At 39.5% G+C, this 24,674-nt stretch overlaps 1 protein-coding gene, 1 long non-coding RNA gene and 1 pseudogene across 2 annotated transcripts in view; 1 reads left to right on the plus strand and 2 right to left on the minus strand.

Annotated features, from left to right (window-relative positions):
• The window catches only part of LOC140937840 (uncharacterized), a 23,459-nt gene extending 15,367 nt beyond the window's left edge, over positions 1–8,092 (minus strand). Inside the window, exons 1-3 of the mRNA XM_073387416.1 lie at positions 7,993–8,092; positions 5,168–5,279; positions 1–2 (exon numbers count right to left, since the gene is read on the minus strand). The exon at positions 1–2 is cut by the window's left edge and continues 180 nt beyond it. Coding sequence (XP_073243517.1) covers positions 1–2; positions 5,168–5,279; positions 7,993–8,092 — 214 coding nt within the window. The remainder of the gene's footprint in view (positions 3–5,167; positions 5,280–7,992) is intronic.
• A 1,306-nt stretch (positions 8,093–9,398) lies between these two features.
• On the minus strand, positions 9,399–11,747 carry LOC140937128 (uncharacterized). Its single transcript, XR_012165437.1, has 3 exons — positions 11,587–11,747; positions 10,432–10,494; positions 9,399–9,592 (listed from the first exon to the last, which is right to left on the minus strand). It is a non-coding gene; the product is annotated as an uncharacterized lncRNA (long non-coding RNA).
• A 5,772-nt stretch (positions 11,748–17,519) lies between these two features.
• Positions 17,520–19,747, plus strand: LOC140937841 (uncharacterized; annotated as a pseudogene).
• Positions 19,748–24,674: the final 4,927 nt, after the last annotated feature.

Genomic DNA, 24,674 nt, shown 5'->3' on the forward strand with positions numbered 1-24,674 from the left:
ACCTATATTGATTTATACATATAACGTTGATTATATTACTGGTTATCCCCGATATGGTCCTTTATTTAATCCCGTCAGTAAAACTAAAAGCTCACTCTGTATTAGCCTGTTTACAGCGGCCCACTTACCCCCAGACATAATAGAGGAGATAGTGTGTGTGGGGGGGGAAGGGGGGTTAACTTTATACCTGCCTCTCCAGAGACCAAGAGGCTCTTAGATTAATAAGATAAGAGAACATATAAATTTCCGGAGTAGTCAATCGATAAAAATTGGTATCAATTTATTAATCGATAAATCGATAAAAATCGGTTACTCCGATTTCATTGATATCGATTGTATCGATCAATCGGTAGAAATCGATGACACACTCGTTTCGTTTATCGATTTACCTAGATTTTCCATCGATTTATATCGGAAGATAGATCTGTTCTTCTGTTCATCCAAAAATGAAAACTAATTTCATGTAAACTGTGAATTTGCTGAATTTGTGAATCTTATCTTTTCTTTAAACTCGCTTTAAAGTCTTCTTCTGACTGCCGATATTGGCCAGGTTTGTAGGCGCCCAGTTTTTTCACGATTTAGATCTGCCACCCTTTCAAAATAACTTCAGTTCCGGGTGTAGTTACTTGCCGGAGTAGTCAATAGATAAAAATCGAATCGATAAAAATCGTTAGCGATCAAGTGATTTTATCGAATAATAACGGAAAACGGTCAAAAGCTATCTAGGGAAATCTTTTAGCCTGAATTTCAGGCATCCCTTCGACCCTAGAGGATGTCTGAAATTCAGGCTGGGAAATCATTTATCTAAGGTTGTATTTCTCGTGGTACTTGCCTGCGAGAACTACGAATGTAATTAAATCTAACAGTTTTTGTTATTATGTACCAAAGGATCTCGGTTTTAGAGAGAATTTTGAGTCTGTAATAGTTTCCACATTTCATATTTTCCAGTTTGTTGATCAGTTGTTACTCATTGATGTGTTTTCTCAGCTGCACTGATTAACGTGTGCCAAAAAACAACAAGGTGGGACTTACCGTTACAAATCGTTAAAATCATGAAAATCGATACTATCGATCTGACACACCAATTTAGATTATCGATTTTCACCGATTTCCGTTATCAATCGATAAAAATCACTAGAGTGCTATCGACTTTTATCGATACCGATTTTATCGATTGACAACTCCGGGATAAATTTATTGTTATCTTCGAGGCTTGAGGTCCAGGTATGAATTCCGTAAACTGCCGCTCAAAAGCACCCCGCCACTCACTCTGTATAAGCCCGTCTAACAGAAGCGAGCGTTAGAAACGACGACGACAACGATGACGTTAGCAAAAACGTCGCTATTAAAGAGACTGCGCTTTTTTTCAGACTTTGTTGCGGTTACTCCAACTCGTCCAACATGCCATTTTTCGATGAATTTCCCTGGCATTGAATTCTTAGAGACTAACACTAAGTTTAAAAAAGAGAAAGAGAAATTCGTCGTCCTAAGTTTGCGTCCTCCATAAAACGTGGCATGAAAAGAATTTCACCCCGTACTCGTGCAGTGAAAGCAACGAAATGTACAGAAAAAGCGAGATGCACGTGCAGAGTTGCTGTTTTGCTTATTAAACTACTGCCTTTTTGCCGTTCTCGTTTCCGTCGCTGTCGTCGTTGCTAAAGCTCCATAGAATAGGGATTAGGGAGAGGAGGGAGAGGCCGTACACAGGCTAACCCGGCACTGGCGAGGTGCGTTTTATCCGCTTTTCTTTATTGGGAGCAAAAGTTTATTAAAGTGTCTTTTGGGTGATCCATATTTACTCACCTGTTCGAAAGACCAAGGGGCTCGTAGATCAATTAGGACTAATGTTTGTCTTGTTTTGATATATTAAAATTCATTCCTGTATCTTAAGATCCAGGGATGAGTAAATATGACTTTTTAATTTTTATTCTCTTAACACTATACTGTGTTCGGTACGCTGTTTTCGGCGAAAAGAAACTGAAGTCAATAACATGGTTCGTTGCGTCCTTAAGGACGGTGCCCACTAATGGAAGGTATTTTTTCCCAGATAATAACTATGTGAGACAAGTAGATCATATCAGGGGCTATTGAAATCCAAAAAGAAAACTGGGGGTAACCACACATTTTTGAGAGATAACTGCGCTTCAATATGGAGAAAAACGCTGAATAGGCATCTTTTAGAAAAATGATAAAAAGTTATTTTTTCCCCAAATTTCAGAGTGTACAAGTGAACTGGCACAAACGCAATGATAATTGTAACAAAGTTTCAAAATAAGCAACAAATGATAACATAACAACTGCTCTTTATACGTCTTTTTTTGAAATATCAGCACAGCTGGGAAGTTATCAGCAGTTACCCCTCTCCACGCGTTTGCCTCCACGCTTAAACCTGGCAAGTGAATAATAAACTGATGAAAAATTTTGATTGACAGGTAAAATTTGACGTTTTCATAGTTTCCATGGCAACGTGAACGATTGAATACAACCTTAAAATTCACTTTTGCTCAGCTTACATAAAATTCGCTCATTAGATTTTCCTATAAACTTTCACACAGCTTACTACAATTAAGGTGGCTCCGTCATTGATATTAGAGCATTTTGCTGTGACAAATTTTCCGTCATGACTTTTTCGTTTTTAGAACGATGGCTGCGAAACTTTGCAAAGAACAACAGATATCATTCGGCAATAGTACGAAATATTCCGATTTCACTGATGGTAAATATTTCTCGAGAAATTAGCGCTTAAAAGGACCCTACTGTTCAAAGAAAATCACGTCTAGTAAAAAATTTTGCTGATATTTTTTACTGAAATTTCTGGTGTCGGCTTTCATTGACATAATAAATATGCCGGAGAAAATTCAGAAAAATCGTTGGTGCAGAAGTCCGTAATTCAAACTAAAAGTCGCTCAAAATTCAGCTGCGAAATTGTTTTGGAATTTCAAAAATAAACAGCTATCATCTAGAAGGAGCCACCAGTTCGAATTTTTGGGACAGGTAAATTCAGTGTTTGCTAAAAATGAAAACGAAAGCTGATTGCCCATCGTGGTATTCTTTAAAAGGTAGTTTTTAGTTTAAGAAGCACTATAAATTGCTCCAAACCTTGCTCTGACGTCGAATGACTTGTTCCTCGACATTTTTAAAATATCTCTTGGCAGTTTTGGTTTAAACGCCTGCTACATACATTTTGCTGAATTGCAATGCATCCTCAACGGCTTTTTCTGCTGAACGTTGCTTCCAATTCAGGAAAAAGGTATTGGGATTGTAAGCTACCTTTTATCGAAGCTCAGATAGGACTGTCCAGCACCTTTGTTTATGACCAGAAAATGCGCACGAGCGGCAGCTCTGCGAGGAATTCGCACCTCAGCCAGGGGGGACGAATGACAATGAAGCCCATGTCTATGAACTCTCTTTTTCTTGTTTGTTCAACAAATAAAAGCCTCGGACTCTCAATAAAAGGGACATCTGTATGTGCTCGAACGCTTTAAATCTATCTCCTGGTGAATAATTACATAAAATCTTTACAAAATTAAAGAAATATTCGGCAATGTCTTTATAGCCGATTAGCCGATAAAACGCGAAGGACGCGAGTGAAAGGTAAGCTTGCAGTTTCTCGATTAAGCGAAGGACTTAGAGCTATTTTACTGATCCTTGCCTATTAAGGGATTTACCCAAGCTCTAAGCGTAACATCTTGAAGCAATAACTTTTGATGTTTTATAATTGACTTTTGTTTGACTATAAAATGTTAGGTCAGATCGATCAAACGGCAGAAATAGCAACATGCGCGTACTTTTTCGGTTTTCAAAGAACTGACAAGGTAAATAGAAATTATTTTTCATCTGTTGAAAAACGACGCATCTTTTCCACAAGAAATAACTAGAACCTCCCAGACTTAAGGAGACAAAACCAGTCCGCGTGTCGTACGTGTTGCGCATTTCTTTCGCGTCGCGCGTGACCACCTTGGCATGCGCAGAATATGTGCGCAGTAACAATAGTGGGCAGCGTCCTTAAGTCCTTTAGTCTGATACTCCAGTAGACTATTCCCAGTCCCCCATTTTTCCGTAAGGTGGAGATCGAGCGTTGACCGACAGGGACAGCCATCTTCGTCTTAAGTGTTTTGAAAGAGGACCGGAATCCCGGATTAAAGTCGGTAATTTGAAATCAAGATTGCCTTCTCTGACTATCCCGCACAGTCTATTCTGTTTAAGGTGGGGCAAACATTTACAAAATATACTATAAATAGGAGCTTTTATTATATACATACTGAGAAATACTCACCAAAAAGCTATGTCGTAAATTTTCGTACGCAAATTAGTTCTAGCCAATCAGAGGAGCGAACGATGGTTTTCACACGTGAAAAAAGTGATACGTCCAATAAGAATCGCGAACGATGTTTTTTCACGTGTGAGAAAAATGATACGTCCAATCAGAAGCCACAGAGGTGTGTGAGTTTCGCGCCAAAATTCCCGCCTTTTATTGCAGCTTGCAGCGCCGCTTCCCCGCCGCTTCGCAGACATTCAACGAGAAAAGTTTTACTCAAAGAGTTTTTCTCGCTCAAAAAGTGAAAAACATTTCGGAAATGGAGTGGAATAGTTTCGTTTGTTTCACTGTTGATAAAGAAAACGGTAGAGAGCCGGCGAAACAACAGCGGAAAGGCAAAAAACAGAACGAGACGTAAGCTTTTGTTGTGCTTTTTGTCGGAGCTACTTTGCCTTTCATTTAAGCTTAAGCTTATATTGAAACCGGCCATTTTACTTAAATTCACTCATTTTCAATTGTGAATTGAGAACAAACAGTTAAGATTACTTATAGTTCTTGGATTACCTCATATCCTTACCGTCATTTATGTTTTTTTAACAAAGGTTTTTACTAAAAAGCTGATACTTCGTTTTCGTTATCATTTTGCGGCAAGTGTGTGGCGCCAAATTTTAATATTTTTGAAAGATTTAAAATAAAAAGGTCGCCAAAATGATGAATGTCTCAGTATGTATATAATAAACACAATACCACATGGAAAGTGCTTTGTACGGTATTTACGCACTCGTTGTTTTTGTATCAGAAATCTTACTCGCTCGCTGCGCTCACTCGTTCGATTTCTGATACGTCAACAACTCGTGCGTAAATACCGTACGCCAGCACTTTCCATGAAATATTCTCTATTTATCTCACCTGTCAAACTCATATGGATAAGTTGCAAATCCTCCATCTACGTAAGAAATCTTTGACTTTGAGTCAGGTTTCTCATTGGTACTAAGAAACAGCTCGCTTCCAGCGTCAGAAGCTGAAAAAAGAGTTATCAAGTACAATCAGTAAAATTTTCTTTCGCAGCTGTTATTAGGAGGCTTAAGTAACTTTGACAACTGCAGCAACGGGAACGTCAAAAACCAATTGATTTTATCACAGGCGGCCCAGACGTAGTGTGTGTCAATATATTAATATTCACATGGACAAAATGGGATGAGTCGTCGAAACTCCCATGAACTAAAATAGTCCAAAAGTCAAAATATAACAAAACAAAGCTAAGACACCTTTAACTGAACGTCTCCTTCTCCTGGCCTGTTAAAGTGGCATTTTGTTTGGGTTTTACAATCGTAGGTACTATCCACTAAAGAACCTACGATTGCAAAACTCAACAAAATGCCACTTTAACCGGCCAGGAAAAGAAGGAGACGTTCAGTTAAAGGTATCTTAGCTTTGTTTTGTTATATTTTGACTTTTGGACTATTTTAGTTCACGGGAGTTTCGACGACTCATCCCATTTTGTCCATGTGAATATTAACATATTGACACACACTACGTTTGGGCCGCCTGTGATTTTATGAGCAAAACGTCGGCTTAGCCTCGATTTCCCCCGTTCTCTCAGGCTGGCCCATTTCTCCAAAGTCCCGCTAACTTATCGGGCCCTGAAAGCTGTTCGTGTTTTCGGGGACTAGGCCAAATCATGAGGGAGGGGGAGGAAGAAACGTTTGAAGTGTTTCCTTGCCGGGAGGGGGTTGGGGGGAGGGGTTGTTACAGTTTCAACATAGTAATAAAAACTTGTAATAACAATACTGAATAATTAAATTATTCTTTGAAATCGAGGTAAATATTTCTAAAGCCACTATTCACCGAGAATGAAAAGAACAATTGTTTTAGTAAAAACACACGAAGTGATCTCAGCAAAATCAGAGAGGAAACCATTAAAAAGTACGATTTGATTGACAGATCAGGTGAGCTAGATACGCGAAATTTTAAAAATAGATCTTTGTAGAATTTTCAAACATGGCAATTCACAAGCTTATCACTTCGCAAACAACAGCGTAATGACTTAAATGGAACCGCTAAAAGTTTGAATTGTTTCCTTAGCAGAGAAGAAAAGAGGAGCTTTGTTGTTTTCTGTTGACTCGCCAAGTTTACAGCCGAAAAGGTTTGTGTCGTTCTACGCATGAAGTGCTGACAAAAATGGCGATTCGGTTCCTCGAGGTAAGACTTCGTCTTCATGTAGCATTCTTTCTCCTATTTACTTGAAACGTAGAATTTCTGCAAACATTTACTTTCAAATTTGTTTGGCTTAAATAAACTTCGTTTTTGAGCCAAATTTTTCTTGTTAGGAAACGCTGAGCTCACGAGACGGCTTCTTCTAGGCGAATAAACGGGAGTTGTAAACAACCCATCGACCACAAAACTCAACTGCAGTAAATGGAAAAACGCCATTTTGAATCCTTCGAAGTCTTTTCTTGCCTGAAAAAGGTCAACCCTTGGATTTTGTCGACTTTTAAAAGATCTTTCGCTATAAAAATGGGAAAAACCGAGCTCACACATTATCCACTCGCTAGGAGGTGAAAATTGTTGAATAGTCCGAGATAGCGAGCCAATCAGATTGCTTAATTCACCAAGATCAATGAGTGTGTATACTAACCATATTTATCAATATCGCAACCACCCTTCCGCCTCAACTGCTACCTGTACGCCTACAAACATATCGAACGCACTCTCCTAAGCTCCGATTACTTCTAGTACTTCTGAAACAACATTGACGAACAAACAAAGAAATAGAGAAGAAAATTTCCGAATACTAGAACTAGTTGCGGAAAAGAAAAAGTAAACAACATCGAACGTGAATGAAAAACGCGACAAACTACAGGATATGTGAAGGAGCACGCATACAGAAAAAGTATAGAAAATGTGAAATACAAGACCAAAATGACGCGCCGCACATGAGGACAAAAGAAGCAACACACCATGAAAAACGATCCCAAAAGGGAGGAGCGACATACTGAATAAATAAGAGCAGAAGATTCCAAATACTAGACTGAAAGTGACACACACATGAAAACTATTAGATAACTATCAGTTAGTTAATTTAAAATTAGGAGCAGAAAATACTATAAACAAACCAGCCTGAAAGGGATACGCGCTATAAAGGCTGAGGAAACCTAAGAGCGACACCCACGACGAAAGTAAAAAATAAAAATGTGGGCAAAGCACGTTATACAAACTAGTCTAGAAATGCCACTAACCTTAAGGCGACACACGCCATGAAAACAACTTGAAGGTGTTACATGCAATGAAAACAAGTTGTAAGCGACACGTGCTATGAAGACTAAATGGAGAGCAAAATATGACAGACACCACGAAAATAGGGTGAAAGCGACACACGCCAGAAATGGCTAACTGGAAGGCGACCCACGCCAGGAAAACAACTTATAAGCGACACACGCTAGAAATGGCTAACTGGAAGGCGACACACGCCGTAAAAACAACCTGAAGGCGACACGCCATGAAAAAAAAAACTTATAAGCGACACACGCTATGAACACAAAATGGAGAGCAAAATACGAAAGACACCATGAAACTAGTGAAAGCGACTCACGCCAGAAATGGCTAACTGGAAGGCGACACACGTCGAGAAAAACCAACGTGAAGGCGACACATGCCATAACAGCTGAAAGCGACGTACGCTATGAAACAAGTCGAAGCGACACACGCTAAGAAAATGAAATGGAGAAAGATACCCGCCATGAAATCCAGTCGAAGGTAACTCGAACGAGGTATCGCAGCCGGGCGAACGGCTTCCAGAACATAAGGAAGGATGGCGACAGGAGCCTCGGCCATGCTCACCGATGAAAGCCGCAACGGCACAAAAAACGCAAGTATATTTGCCCTCTCGGAGCATGAACGCATAGAAAAGCGATCGGATCACTGATCCTGATGTTGCCAAAGCATTTAAATACTACGCTCAATACCCAGGGGTAATGCAAGGGTCCCAGGAGGGAAAACGTGCTAAGTTATGGAGCCCGCGTGCCCATTTCGGAGCAAACATATCAATGAAAATAGCTTCATTGTCTAATTTTAAAAACTATTAGAACGTTGATCTTGAATGTACCAAAAAGTTACCGGAACTTTCGAAGAAACCAGCCTGCGAATACAGCCTGTCTCCTTGCTCCTTACCGGTAAGGACGTTAAACGGGCTCCTTTGTTTTTGCAGGGAGGAACGCAGGCTCATTTCCTGTACAGCGGCTGGTGAGTGTACAGTTCTGCACGTGGGTAAGTACTTTAAGTAGGGTTATTAAAGTACCTACCCACGTGCATCACACTTTTTCATACATTTCTTTGGCGCCCACTGCACGACTATGACTTTGAAACTTCCCAGTGCGACTTACGAATTTCTCTGTTTAAACCTAAAAACAGTCTTTAAGAATTCAACTCAAGGAAAAATCACTCACATTTGACAAATTAAGCGGGTCTAACTATACGCTTGAAACAACAAACATTCATTTCTTAGCGACGTTTTCACTGAAGTCGTCGTGGAGGTTGCTGAAGCTTTCTCTTGGCTGGGAATTAGTTAGCCTGCAGAGCAGGCGGTTTTTTGTTGTTGTTGTTGTTTGTTTGTTTGTTTTTTCTTTCATTTAGCATAATTCAGGCGAACGATAGCCTGTTCCGGGCTTTCAGATTGTGAGGAAGGGGCAAAGAAAAATGAGCACGAAAAAACAGCGGGGGGAGGGTGGGGGTTAGGAGAGAACAAACCCTTCCCTCCTCTTTTCCACTTCCTTTCCTCTTTTTTTCTCTCTCCACTCTCCATTTCGCGCGGCCACTGTCCACTATCTGAAGATTCCCTGAACGCCTGGAAGTCCCTGGAACAGGCTAAACGAGCGATCATGCTTGCCTTTGCAGAACATATATTTTCTTGATCACTCTAGTAATGAATTGTCAGCCGCTTAGTGGCGCCAATTCAGGAAGAAAGTAAAAAGACTTTTCCCTAAATCTAATCTTACCACAATAAGCACATGTATGTGTAAAGAGAGAATAGACGGGAATGAGTAATTCCCTCAGGTAGTTAGAGACGAAACTAAACGAACAACTTTTTTCTGATATCCTTAAGTACGAATCGTCAAATGGACTTACAGAGCATAAAGTGGTAGATTCCAGTCTGCTGTGGAACAAAATACGTCCTTGCTCGAGCACCGAAATAATCAGCCCAATTCTGCGGTTGCTGGAAATCAGGAAGACATATTGTTTCCGATGGAAGCCTTGGATAACGAGGGTCCATGAGGAGGAATTTTATACGCTTATTATCTATCCGGTCCCATCTTTCTAAATAGATGCCGTTGGTAACTGAAATGGAAACAGTCTCACTGGAATGATGCAAATATTAACAAAACAAAAGTAAATTCGCGCGCTTTGCGAGTCAATTACTCTCATTTACTACTTGAGTGAAGCCTCAAGAGGGGCTGGGACCGGGTGCTGTACTGCAGCTCAGTGAAAAACTTTTACAGAAGTGTACCTTACAAGTGCAGACATTTTTTTAGGGACTGAGAGAGTGTCACAATGGTTACTGACACTTGGAAATTACACTTGTAAAAGATTCATTTAATTGACCTCAGTAAATGAAGCTCCGACGCTAATATACTTTGTTTTTTCTCATTATTTGATGTCGAGCATAAGCAAATGCGCAAAGGTCATTCACGCAAATACTATTTTCTGGTCACTAGCTTTTGCATCTCTATTTATAATACTTATTTGATAGTCAAAATTCGCTTGAAAATCGATCCGGAAATAAACTGGTTGATGGAAACGCCACTGCATGGACACAAAGGAGGTGATCTCTCCGGGTTAGGGGCCCCCGAAGAAAAAAATTATCTAGAAACGAACGGTTTTAGTTGTTATTGGCGCCCCCGACGGTCAGAAAAGGGACCCCTTTCGTATACCCCTTTCGTATACCTTTTATTGACAAATATGGTACCCCTGCTACATACACGAAGCTTAACAGTCGGAGGTCGTGAGTCATTGATACAGTATATCATTTATTGGTGAAGAATAACTAGGGGAGGGGATGGGGGACTTATTACTTTCCTTCCCCTGAAAAGGGGGGCTTGTTAGTGGGAGGGGGCTTATTTGAGGGGGGGGGGGCTTAATAGAGGATTTACGGTAATTCCGTTCATGATATTACTTACGGTTGCACGGTGGTTTCCGGGAACCAAATGTTCGCCGCTTTCTAACCAGTCCATGTTCAGCCTCTAGGATCAGCACAAAAACACAATCACTCTTTTTAATCAAGCAAATAAACCCGTCTCTGATCCTCGCCGGTAAAAGGCAAACTTACCAAATTTTCTCTTTTAACCTTACAAGGCGTTTTTCAATTCTCGAAACCCGACATCTAAACTTATTCTTGTTGCGATAATGATCGACATGATCGTCTCCTCCGCCCTCTTCATAAAAAATTGCCACACAGTCAATGATGACCACGCCGTCTTCAACCTCAGCGACCTCTGCCATTGTGAGAAAACATGTAAGACCTCGAATTACCGGCACAGGTACACAGATCGAAAAGCTTGGTAAGGTGAGACGACTCATTATCATTGGATGCAACTACAATCACATTGTATATTATCTACCATTAACTGTCACAAAATGACCCACAAATGGCGTAATCATTTACCGTTATGTCTCAAGACTTCTAAATATTAACTTTTATTGACCTTTACGTCCTACTGTGTTTTGTTTTGCGTATTGTATCGAAAGGAAAGCGCAAATAAACGGTACGGTTTTGGCCAATTCTTTATTTTCTCTGCGAGACATCAACTTAACACTTGGACTCTTGCCCCCCAGAAGACACGTAGCATGGCGTGATTCTGTGGGTTGAGAGTTCTAGGTTAGGGCTTAAATCAGAGTGCGCGGATATTTTTCATCAGAGCTTTCTCTGGTTGTTACGCCATACTGACGAGCCCCAAAGAGGGTGAAACAGCTGTCTATGGCTACAATCCCGCTCTGTTTTGAGTTCTTTCGGTGTCGTGTTGATGTCTTGCACAATTAATTTTCACGTAGTACGATCAGCATTGCAGTATTTTAATATGTCTACTGGTACCGTTATACTGTGAACAATCTTATTTCACCGAATACTGTCAGCCAAAATGATGAAAAACCGTATACCGCAGAGCTAGATGATACCGCAATACCGCACGTTAAAATTGAAATTACCGAAATAACGCGTGAAAAAAAGCCCATTACCTTAATACCGTAAACCCTCATGTCCCCCCTCAATTATTGGATCGTGAGAACGAACAACAACAACAAAGTAATTACAATGGTGCTAAAAGCACTTAACGTACCTGTTGATACGCGCTGTTTTTCACTTTGTTGGCGCCCTTTTGAAAACTGAAAAAGCAAAGAGTATACTGCGCAGTAAAGAACTGCAGTTAAATACTTCATTGCACGTCGCTGGTTCACGAATCAACAAGGACGTTTCACGATGTTTTACTTTTGATGGTTAAATTACTTTTTGTCAGACAGACATTAAAGTAAGATGAGCCACCTGCTGGACACCTACATCGCAGATTCATAGAAAATCACTACCAGCTAGCAGATGCTGTCAAATTGTCAGCTGAAAAAACAAATTAAAATAATAATAATAATAATAATAATAATAATAATAATAATAATAATAATAATAATGATAATAAAACGGTAGATTTAACAACCAGCTACTTCTGTGATATTACAGTTGTTGAAGTGTGGGATACCTCGTAAAGTTCAGGCTCCCTTAATTTTTTACCCAAAAGGGAAAAGAAAACGCAGAAAACAAGAAAAGAAAGAAAAATAAAATAAATAAACAAATATTATATAAGATTAACTAAAAAATCATTGCTTAGATGATTTCCCCCCTACAAAAGCAAAGTAACTTTCTGCTCTTATCATCGAAGGGATAACATTCCATTTTCATTATTCCATTTTTCGGAAGGAAGCTAAACAAATGATAGTCAGCGAGCGCTGGGTTGAATATACGTCGAGTGGCTTGCGACTGCTTGTAGTGCCGTGGTGTTGGTAAAGTAATCATGTTGTTGAGTGCTTGGTACGTACATTAATGTTGGAAAGTGCTGAATTTTTCTTCTTTCTTTCAAAGGGTCTATGGACAGTAAACGCAGCATTCCAGTCTTGATCTCGTTTTATAAATCTTGCTGCTCGTCTCTTGACCGCTCCAACCTTGTCTATGTGATATTGCTGGTAGGGATCTCTTACAGCAGAGGCAAATTCTAAATGAAGTCTAAAAACACATACATTGCAGCTGGTGGCCGACGTTACTGGTGTAGAGATATCTTGCAAGAACTTAATTGGGTGAGAATTTTACTATGTACAAATCTTTCTAGTCTTTTAGTTAATAATGGTGAGAGTCCATTCCATTTGAATTGGTAAGTTTTCCTTTCGTTCATTCCTATTTGCAAAGGAAAATTTTCCAATCAAAAATGCATCCATTTTCTGTTCGACAACTTATTCTGTCGAGTCAAAAACAAGCCTGTCTATTCGTGCAATCGCACGAACAAGCAGTTTGTCTCAGAGCACCTTAAATCAACGTGCTGGAAAATTTCTTGCTAACTTTCTGATATATTATGAGACGCAATTTTATCGTTTGGGAACTTATATTATTTCAAGTCCACAAAGATTCAATCTTTCCACTCGTTAAATTCGAACGAGAGGACAATTTGTTGCAGAGCCCCTCATATCATTTAAAGATCTTTGAAGTCTCTCTAAATGAGATGTATTGTTCGAGCTCATTGTGCGTTCATCGCTGCTACGGCGATGACTGACCTGTGGCAGACATGTTGTGGGCTTCGTTCAGCAGTCATGCGAAAAAAACACGAAAAATCCAAAGCAACGTGAGAAGTATCTTTATCCACGTTACCCGCGGGGTTTATCTCGAGACGAATGTAGAATAGGACACGTCCTTCTCTTAGCCCTTTACACATTCTTTTGTGACAACTCCTTTTTCGCAGTTGACAATGATTTTCAGTTTCTCAATTTATATATACGGCTCATACGAGTCGACAACTCGTTGTGTGGCCAATGCTGGGCAATTTCCAGCTCTCTTAAATGAGATGCATTTTTCCGTTCGACAAATAACGTCACTCTGCCGGATCTTCCATGCAAGTAGAAAATGATTCCGTCCATTCGTACGACACGTTCGAACCAACAATTTGTTAAATGGACTCTTTATATTTTACTTGGCAATGACTTTTTCTGTTCATACGGCTCGTATCGTGAGTCGACAGCCGAGTTGCAGGGCCCTTTAAACTTGACAGTTTCCTCGCACCGAACTCTTTCAAGTGAGATTCATTTTGCCGACCACTGATCGAAACCTGCCATTTATGGTGGCTGTTTAGGAGAAGTTTATTTGTATAATTCTTTTACAGTTATTTCTGATTTGTTGGCTTCAAACAGTACATAACTTGCCAGACTTACTTGGTGGAACAGGCAAAGTGGTCCTCAAGAAGGCCGAGGGTATCACTGTGTAATTTTTCCCGTCAGGTGCCTGCATTCCAACTTCTAAGTGATCATTTTGATGATCGTCTTTCATTATAGTTTCCATGTAATAATATTTTCCCTTCTTCAGAGAAATAGGAAGTGATATTTGGCCGCTATACCTGCATAGATTCATACATATAAGGTTGATTATATTACTGGTTGTCCCCGATATGGTCCTTTATTTAATCCCGTCACCCAATCTGACCCTTTGAAGCTTAATTAAAAAAATTAAAAAAATTGCTTTCTTTGTTGTTGTTTTTTTTTAACATCCCCAAGTCTCGGAGCTTAATATGAACTTAACTAACTTTTCAGTTAATATTCTTAACTCTATACTGTGTGCGGTACGCTGTTTTCTGCAAACAGCAAAGAACTGAAATCAATAACATGGTATGTTCATCCTCGAGTTTGTTTATAGATTGTTCCCAGTTCACAATTTTCCTTATATAAGATTGAGCTCGAGCGCTGACCGTTACGTACGGCAATCTTGGTCTCAAATGTGCCGAAAAGGAAGGGACGAAGAAGAACTTTTCTTTCGTCCCTTCCCATGAGTCCTCGCGCGCCTCTGACCTAGCCCCAGTCTTCTCTCACCCCAAAAAAAGATAAATAGGACTGGGTACGAGTCTACCGAAATCGCCAAATCGGGGTTCAAGTGGATTTTCCACAGATTATCCACAGCTTAAAGGCGGTAATTTAAAAGTAAAGACGGCCACCTGTAACTATCCCGAACCCTCGAGTCTGTGTAAGGAGGGGGAAACATTTACAAAAAGACGCTATCACTGAGAAATTAATAGAACTTTTATACCACCTGTCAAACTCAAATGGATATGTTGCAAATCCTCCATCTACGTAAGAAATCAGTGACTTTGAGTCAGGTTTCTCATTGGTACTAAGATACAGCTCGCTTCCAGCGTCAGAAGCTGAAAGAAAAAGAGTTATGGTGTATGCATTGATTCCTAAGTTTCTTTTCTGTGTAAAGGCTGGCTAGTTTATTTTATTCATGATGCCAGTAACTTGAATTATTACTTTTGAATAGGGACGAGTTTAAGGTGACTCGACCCAGTTTTTTGGGGGGTACCATCCTACTTTGAAGCTCTCTGGTATCCCCACCTTTAATTTTTATCGTAAGTCTAACACATAAAATGGATAACATATAGATCAATCTACAATATAACATAAAATTTTTGGCGATCGGAGTAAATGTCACGTGGTTATAATGCCACGCCCCTTTGAGGTCTGAGTCGAAAATCTGCTGTTGCCGGCATTTTTTCGTGAAAATCTCTCGGCTACACATAGTGCACATTAGTGCCTTACGCTGAGCAGAGTTTCACCAAAATCGCAAAGACCCAATTCGAGAAATTCAGCGGTTTCCAAATTTAGGTCATAATTTATGCGAAAATGATAAGCAAACTTTACCCGGATTATATCTAATAAACTATGAGATTCATCTCTTTATTTTTGGCATCGTTATAACAGATGGGTCCTTGCAACACCGTAATTTTTAGGGAGTTATTATAACTCCAAAAATGGAGTAAAAATTTTAGGTACAGGATAACCCCTTTTTTGGGGTTGTTTTAACTCCTAATTTAACTCCGAATTTGGGGTCATTTTTACTCCTGAAAAAGAGTTCTTTTTACTCCCAGTCTGGAGTTAAAATTACTCCGAAATGGGGTTACTTGTACTCCTTACATGGGTTGTTTTTACTCTTTTTGGAGTTAATTTAACTCTGAAAGTGGAGTAAAAATTTTAGGTACAGGATAACTCCTTTTTTGGGGTTATTTTAACTCCTCAATATCTGGGGTCACTTTTACTCCTGAAAAAGAGTTCTTTAAACTCTTTTTTGGAGTTAAAATAACTCCACGAAAAATAACTCCACTGTAAGGAGTTAAATTAGCCCCACTAGAGGAGTTATTATAACTCCCTGAAAATTACAGTGAAGTCAGCAAAACGCTTTAGGGCCTTGTAAATGCGCGCGATTTCGAGCAAAGCAAACATATAGAAATTATAGTTTTCACTATTTGTTGACGTTTGTCAGCGTTTAAGAGTCCTTCTCACGAAAAAAGCATTTTCTTAAAAATTCGTAGTTTTTTCTCCTTCAAATTTTTTCAGGGCCACAATTGATTAACTAACAACCCGGACTCTGAATTTCATGGTCATTGAAAAACTGTGACATTATCTTCTATAAGCCCAAACTTGTGTAAGCATTGAAGATTTTTAGCGTTTTGGCTGAGTTCGTGCTTTGGGAGTTGTCTATGATAAAATGATATTTTTTTAATAGTAAGTAGATTTAGTTTGTAGCACTTCTTGATTTTTTTGCAAAGGCACAAGAAACACGAGAATTGATTAAAAATTGTGATTTAAACCTCTATGTATCACGCGATGGCCTGTCTCACTGTACCAAAACTATTATATCTCGGTGAGCATTCGGAAGTCAGCCAAGCGTGGTCATTGCACGCGTGCTGAACAAGAATGCTGTATAATGACAGACTAGAAACAATAGACAACTCCCAAAGCACAAACTCAGCCAAAACGCTAAAAATCTTCAATGTTTACTCAAGTTTGGGCTTATAGAAGATAATGTCACAGTTTTTCAATGACCATGAAATTCAGAGTCCGGGTAGCTAGTTAATCAATTGTGGCCCTGAAAAAATTTGAAGGAAAAAAAACTACGAATTTTTAAGAAAATGCTTTTTTCGTGAGAAGGACTCTTAAACGCTGACAAACGTCAACAAATAGCGAAAACTATAATTTCTATATGTTTGCTTTGCTTGAAGTCGCGTGCATTTACAAGGCCCTAAAGCGTTTTGCTGACTTGCAAGGACCCATCTGTTATAACGATGCCAAAAATAAAGAGATGAATCTCATAGTTTATTAGATATAATCCGGGTAAAGTTTGCTTATCATTTTCGCATAAATTATGACCTAAATTTGGAAACCGCTGAATTTCTCGAATTGGGTCTTTGCGATTTTGGTGAAACTCTGTTCAGCGTAAGGCACTAATGTGCACTATGTGTAGCCGAGAGATTTTCACGAAAAAATGCCGGCAACAGCAGATTTTCGACTCAGACTTCAAAGGGGCGTGGCATTATAACCACGTGACATTTACTCCGATCGCCAAAAATTTTATGTTATATTGTAGATTGATCTATATGTTATCCATTCTATGTGTTAGACTTACGATAAAAGTAAAGGTGGGGATACTAGAGAGCTTCAAAGTAGGATGGTACCCCCCAAAAAAAACTGGGTCGAGTCACCTTAAGCATCACGTTTACGTCAAACGGCAAACGGGAATTCGTATCACGTGACCAACTTTCCTCTTTGCTTGTCGTTTACTGTTCATTATTTCTACGCCCAAATTAGTAGTTTCACGCAACTTTTTATTCATAAGAATTGGTTTTGAGCTGTTTTTATCTACTCTTTTTCTATTTTGAGAAATTTTCTACTCGAGCCTGACGTTTGCCGTTCGCCGTATACATAAAGCTTAAACTCTCTTATGACAAAATCACAAAGCGTTTGCTTTACAAACAACACAATGAACTTTGAAAAACTTATCACGCTTGGAAATTTTTGTGCCAATTTTGGCCAAGTTAAGTGTCCCCAGTTTCCAGTCCCTAATTAGCAGTTCTATAGCGCGGTCATTTGGAAGCCATTTTCGCTCAAGAGTCTGGTCAGAATTTGGCCATTTGCGGAGGAATGGGTACTAGGGGAGTTTTTCCCACTCAAAACAAAATTCTACATTCAAAATTCAATGTCAAATTTTCCTGTAGGGGAGCTCAGTAAGCAGAGGGCTACGCTTCGAGCGGAGTACCTTTCGAAATCAAAGGAAATTTGTACCTTAAAAAAAAGGCTTCAGTGACTCAAGAATAAGGTAAGTTTAGCTTGAAAAAGGTTTTTTTAGTGAAAAGAAAGGACTACCGTGTGGCACGAAAATTTTGCGGGTTCTTATTTTTGCGATTTTCCATCGATCCGCTAAAATTTACTCCAGAGTAAATGTTCTCTAAGTTAAATTCGCTACATTCATTTCGTACAGAAGTAGTGGGAAGAAGTTGATAAAATATCAAGCAAATTCATCTTGTGTGATCATGTCCGCAATTCTCATATGATCACTCTGTTTAACAAAGTATTTATATTACAAGGAGAAATTTGATGCTGATCATTCATAGGGCTTAAAGGGTTAACTTACGTTCTTGGACTTGCAGAAAACTCGCGTAAAAGAAAATGTTGATTCGGTAAAAGTTGATCTTCCCGCTGTCAAGACTAAAAGAAGGTTAGTTTTTGAAGTGACAGCTAACACATCCACTCTAAAAAAAAAGTCCAACTGTGCCCACTGATGAGGGAAAGCTAAACGTGCCGCAGCGAAGTGCCAGCAGAAGACAACTTGAAACATTGGTTGCAGCAACAGAGGTAAATGGTGGATCTGTTGAAGACAGGTCCCCAGCCTTGGATGGCATGTTTTCTACGCTGACTAAATGTGCGAAGACAGCAGTTCCATCTAAATACTTTTCTTCATCAAAAAAGATGAGAAAAGCTAGTCTAGCAGTAATAAAACCTCAGGTTAAGCAGTATGAGCAAAGTGATCATAATGTCATTTGTTCACTTTCTATGCTTTACGCAGGAGGATTGATGGGAAAGGTAAAATATGAACAAACAAGATCAGCTCTTGTTATGAAAAATACTAAGAAACACACCAAGAAACTAGGTTCTGTGTCAAAAGAAAGAGTTTTGTTTGGTATGGGTATCCCAATTCCTAAACTCCTTCCCTATGGGTTGTTAATGAAAAAAATTGAAGAAATTGATGTGGGGGAAACCCCATGCCATGACCTTCCACCTGATCAGCAGGTTGATGGGGTCTATAGAAACCTGGAGAACTTTCTACTTCTGCTGGCCAAGTTCTGTTTTGAGACTGATCAGTACAGGAAACCTGGGGATAAGCTGGTGTGGTTCAGTGAGAGGGAGGGAGCATTTAAGGTTGCCATAGGGGGTGATGGGGCTCCTTTTGGGAAATGGGATCAATCTATGTCATGGCTGATAAGTTTTTTGAATGTGGGGCCCAGGGCAGCTAGTCCCAATGACAATTTTTTGCTATTTGGAGCTAATTGTAAGGAGGACCACATGGTTGTTTCTCGTTTTACAGTGAAACTTGCTACAGACATGGAAAAAATAGAGAGCAAATTTTACACAGTATTGGGTAAGAATGTCACCTTTTCTTTTGATCTCCTGCCAGGAGATATGAAATTCCTTGCATATATAAATGGGGAATTAAGTAATGTAGCTAAATATTTTTCTAGCATTGCTAATGTCTCCAAAGATGACTGTAATGCACTGAATGGGAAGTATGGAGAATCTCATGATTGTAAGTGGAAGCCTTGGCAGTATGCAGAAAGAATCAATGTTGCAAAACAGGTTGAAGATTTCAAGAAAAAAATACCTAGTCATTTAGCAGTATCAACAAAGAGATCCAAAGTAACTCAATTTATTGCTGTAAAAAAATCCAGACAAGAATTCAAACCATTAATTGATAAGCTATGTGACAAGGAAGTTGTTGAACCACTTCACCTTAAGAATAATGGTGTCCAACATTTTCATGCAATGTTACTTGATCTTGCTATTTCTGTAAGTAACCTCCCCAAAAAATTAAATAGCCTTGATGATTTGCCCTCCAATTCGGCAATGTCCAGATATTTAAAGGCCATGGAACAAGATGTTAAAGCAGGGAGAAATGAAAAAACAACTAGGTAGGTGGCTCCTTGAGGATAGAGCTAAAGATAAAGACTTCACTTACAGGTTAACTGGTAAAGATTCCCACCTAATCTTGCATGGCTTTATGTATCTAGTGAAAGCAATTCAGGGTGACTCAAATGATCCCAAGTTGCTAATGCGACTTCTGCCAATTGTCTTCATTGGTATTCGACTCAGGGTTTTTAGGTATGGTAATAAAGATGAAACAAAGGAAAAATAAAAATTACTTGAGATAAAAAAAACTAACTACAACATATATATCATTAGTAACTGTATAGAAAACACTGTTCCCTCTTCAATGATGAAGGATACCAAAGGCATTCCAATGGCCATAATGGAATTTCAATTCCAACATTTCTTCTTTATATTTATATTTCATAATTCCATTCTTCCTTTCATCAACAATGAGTTTCACTTCCCCTTTTCCAACTCCTAGCTTCTTTGTGAATCCTTGGCAGTCCTCAAATTTATTAAATAGGGCACACAGTCTTCTCATACTTGAGAATGTTATTGTGACTGAATAAGGCTGCTCCAAAACATCTACACCAAAACGTGTAAGATTTACAACCCCTTTATTCAATAAATTGAACACTTCCTGTGGCATCGGGACGTCAAAACAAATCATCCAAGGATGGATTTTACTCATCCGCGGACTAAGTCGGCGATAAATTCCTTTCTTAGCACGTATCATTGTGCGCTCCAACATGGAATATATGGGACAAATTTCATGCTGATATCGATCCCGAAGGGGACCGTATTTTCCCTTCACAACAGCCTCAGCCACTTTCCCTAGCGCTTGAAATGTTTGATCTAGATCTCTAAGCTTATGTACATTTGAAATCCGCCGGGAAAATTTCGACTTCTGGCGATTTAATGCTCCTTTAATGCCACTAATAATTTCCACTTGGTCAGGTTCCCTTTGAGCCGCCATTTTTTTGGGGGATTCACATGGACCCAATCCTCCGCGCGGCCGCGAAAAGTTGGCCGAATTTTAGGTCAAAATTTCCAAGCGTGTATTAGACTGACAAGTTTTTAAAAAACGATAATTGCAATCCGTTACACTCTTCTTCAAGTTTGTCCATCCGTGCCTCCTTTCGCAGAGGCGGATCCAGGGGAGGGGCACGGGAGGTCGCCCCCCCCTTATTTTTGAACCAAACTGTTTGCATTCAAGGTCAAAATTTCGATAATTTTGAAAATGATAGAATGAACCCATCGGTTAGCGAAGCAAAATTGACCTGTTACTTTTGGGTGGTAGGTACTATGCTACTATTCAACAGCAGGTTTTGATTTTCAAATTTGCCTTCGGATCCAAAAAGTTACCGCGCCTTTCGAGAAACGGGCCCCAGGAGCCAGTTTTCAGGCCCGTAGGCAAATTTTAAAATTAAAACCTGTCAAACATGACAGAGGTCGGATTTAAATATCAAAATACCCTTACAGAGCATGAAGTAGTAAATTCCAGTCTGCTGTGGAACAAAATACGTCCTTGCTCGAGCACCGAAATAATCAGCCCACCTTGGCGGTTGCTGGAATTCAGGAAGACATATTGTTTTCGATGGAAGCCTTGGATAACGAGGGTCCATGAGGAGGAATTTAACACGCTTGTAATCTATCCGGTCCCATCTTTCCAAAAAGATGCCGTTGGTAACTGAAATGGAAACAGTCTCACATGCACTGGATTGTTGCAAACATTTGTCTCTGAAAGTGCAGTGACTACCGTACAGGTTGTCGAGACGTCAGTCACTGTCAACAACAGTAGGAAGCTTAAGCAACAACGACGGCGACAGCAACGAGAACGGCAAAAAACAATTCGTTTAGATTGGCAAAACAACAATTTTGCGTGCATCACGCCCCTTTGTTCATTTCTTTTCGGTCACTGAACGACTACTACGTGAAAATGCCTAATTTCACGTTTTGTGGAGAATTCGAACACAAGACAACGTCTCGCTTTTTCTTTTCCTGGACTTCGATACAGTGTTTTAGAACTCAACTCTAGAAAAAAATTGCCAACATTTGACGAATTGAACAAGGCTCCCGATGAGAGGGTTTACCTCGGTGTAAGAACCTGTGAACTCTTTCTTTGTTTTGTACCTTTTGTTTTTCTAGGTTTTATTGTGTTGACTTCTTTGTTTTCTTTGTTTTACTTCACCGGTGATTTTAACAGGTTCTTACACCGAGGATGAGCCTGATGAGATGGAATAAGCGCGATGAAATAAGTTTGAAGCAGCGCGACTTCACGTTTTAAGGGACGTTTTCGCAGCCGTCGCTGTCGTTGTTGGTTTTTAGCTCCTTAGTCCTTAGAACTGACCTAGTACGTTCACCTTGAAGATCATGATGATCAACCTACGAATAAAATTACTCCTGGGTTCAAACCTTTCACAAAACAAAGTAAAGCAAACGCTTTGTGAGTCAATAGCCCACGTTCGATATATTGAAATTCTAACCCGACTCCGAAGCTTTCTGGTCATTTTTCTATATTTGGTTTGGTTTTCTTTGTGCTCAAGTTTCTTCTGGGAATTGCGAGACAGTGGAGTCTTGAGAAATTTGCAATTTTGACCCTAAAGCCTTGAAGTCATGTTAGAATTTTAATACATCGAACGCGGGCGACACCCCCATTTACCACGTGGGTGCAGCTGGCCGGGGTGGGGCTGGGGTTAGGTACAGTTCATTGAGGAAAGCTGTGGTGCGCTTAAAGGGGCTATCGCGATCACTATTGTTGTTTCAGGTCAATTCTTTGATGAAGTCATTATTGCCAACGGGCAGCCTCGTGAAGACGTGAGGCTACGAGGCAGCTGCCTAATAGTGACGTGCGCGAAAGTTAAAAGGCAGAATGAATCTCGAAGCGATGTAACATAAGGTAGTGTAAGGGCCCGTTTACATGAAGCGGGTGACCCAGGTCTAGTGGGGTTGGTTTCTTTTGTTTTCACGCTCTGGGGGACACAAAACAAAAGAAACCTACCCCACTAAACCGGGGTCCCCCACTCCATGTAAACAGGGTCTAAGGTAACTTTTTTGACGTAATGCAGAACAGAGAATGCAACGTTTTCGAGCGAATACGTGATACAGAACACTGAGAATCCACGAGCCGTGCGTGTGTTTTAGTGTAAGTCCCGTGCTCATCCCGTCTTCAACCAATCGTCAGGTGAATTCATGTGCAACATACGCGTGTAACTGTCGCATTTGCCCGCTGGAAGTTTTTATTGTTTTTAGGCTTAAAGACAATAAAAAAAATTCCAGCGTGTAGGTAAAATATTTGCTCGTTGGCACTTAGCGATAGCTATAACCAGAAGCAAATAACCCTAATTCATAACCCTGAAGCGTATAACTCTGTTCTAATGCTGGGTTTTTTGGAGAACTAATCAAAATTTACTTCCTGATATGGAATTACTGATACGCGAGACTGTCCCGCTACTGTTATGAAAACTTTGTATCGCGATGTAAACGAAGCGCTACAAAAAGCAATTACAGTTTTAAGAAGTAAAATTTGACCAAAGTCCGAATTCAAAATGGCCGGGATTGACTTATTCCGGACAAGAAACGAGAAAAATAGATCAATAAAAATACCTTAAAATTCTGAAAATAAGCCCCGGGGCTTATATTTTTCAAAGGCCCTTTCTGGGGGGCTTATTTTTGGAGGGGCTTATATTAAAACGGAGAGGCTCACCTTCAGAGGGAAATTTGCGTTTCAAAATCGATTGGGCTAGCCTTATAAATGGAAGGAAATTTAACGTTTTTGCCTTGTTTTACTTTGTATTTGAGGCAATTTTTCAATTACAAGCCCCCCCCCCCCGGGGGGCTTATATTTGGAGGGGCGATTTAACGGAGGGTTTTTTGCGTTACGGGTTTGGGGGACTTATATTTGGAGGGGCTTATACATGGAATGGCTTATTTTCGGAATTTTACGGTATGTGTCTGTGTGTATGTAACTATCGCTATTTGTCATAACTTTTTATGTATAGTGTAATAAAAGCTTAAAATAGAAGATTGTAATTCTAAATTATTTGGAAAACAGTCGATGTACCAGCTGGTAGATATAGACCCCAAATACAATATTGTCTTGTCTTGGCGAACCTCAAAGTGTGACCACTGCCTCTCGTAAGCGACCACCTCCAATAAGCGACCACTTATCCAAAACGCCAAACTTCGCAGTCAAACCCTTTCAGTTAACATGGTTAAAACCAGTCATAAACGACCACCTCCCGTAAGCTACCGCGAGCACTCTTGGGGGCTAACGGTTCTAAAATTTTCTGTTGTTTTTATACAGGTAGCCAAGCTCGAAATATGTGCATTGGCGAACATCGGCATTGTTGCGTAACATTGATTTCGAAATATAAGGATCTGTTTTGGTGAAAAACCTATCTCGAACCTATCGTTTCCGTAACCTAAGAAAATGAAAGGATTTCAAGAAAAAACAGCTTACGGTAAGCGGTTTTCTCTCTATATATAATGGTTTACGATACGGTAAACCTTTATATAGAGAGAAAACCGTTTACAGTACAACCCATTAAACGGCCATAAATCGGCCCATGGACCACACAGGAGAGACGTAACACACATTTTATGTAAGGTAAGCTGTTTTTTATTGAAATCCTTTCATTTTAGTAGGTTACGGAAACGATAGGTTATTTTTCCATACAAATCCTTATATTTCGAATGTTATGTAACAATGTCGATGGTCGTCGATGCTTATATTTCGAACAAAAGAAGCAAGGCTGATTTTACAGTCGGGAATATATAATATATTTTTACCAATATTTCGGAGGGCACGGCGTTCCTTCTTCAGGGTCTTAAATATAATGAAGAGGTTAAGCTAAGACGTTACAATTTGAAAATTAAAGAATAGCGTGCAATATGATACTATAATAACACCTTTAAATTAAAATGAGAAAAAAATGAACGTTGAAAACAAAAACCGTTGAAGTAGTGATTGGAAAGAAATTTGAAATGTAAAAATAGTATAAATAAATGATAAAAAATAGAAGAAATCAAGACTGTATCACATTTCATCTTTCTTATTCCTACCTAATGGTTCAAGAGTTTTACCCTTCTCGATGAGGTATGCTTCTCTAGCTTTTCGTGTACTGACTTCGTCTCTATTTATATATTTCGAGCTTGGGCTACCTGTGGTTTTTAACCTCTTTTAAGCGACTACTTGATTCTTCAATGT

Source organism: Porites lutea, chromosome 5 (genome assembly GCF_958299795.1).
Source record: "Porites lutea chromosome 5, jaPorLute2.1, whole genome shotgun sequence".
NCBI classification, from domain to species: domain Eukaryota; kingdom Metazoa; phylum Cnidaria; class Anthozoa; order Scleractinia; family Poritidae; genus Porites; species Porites lutea.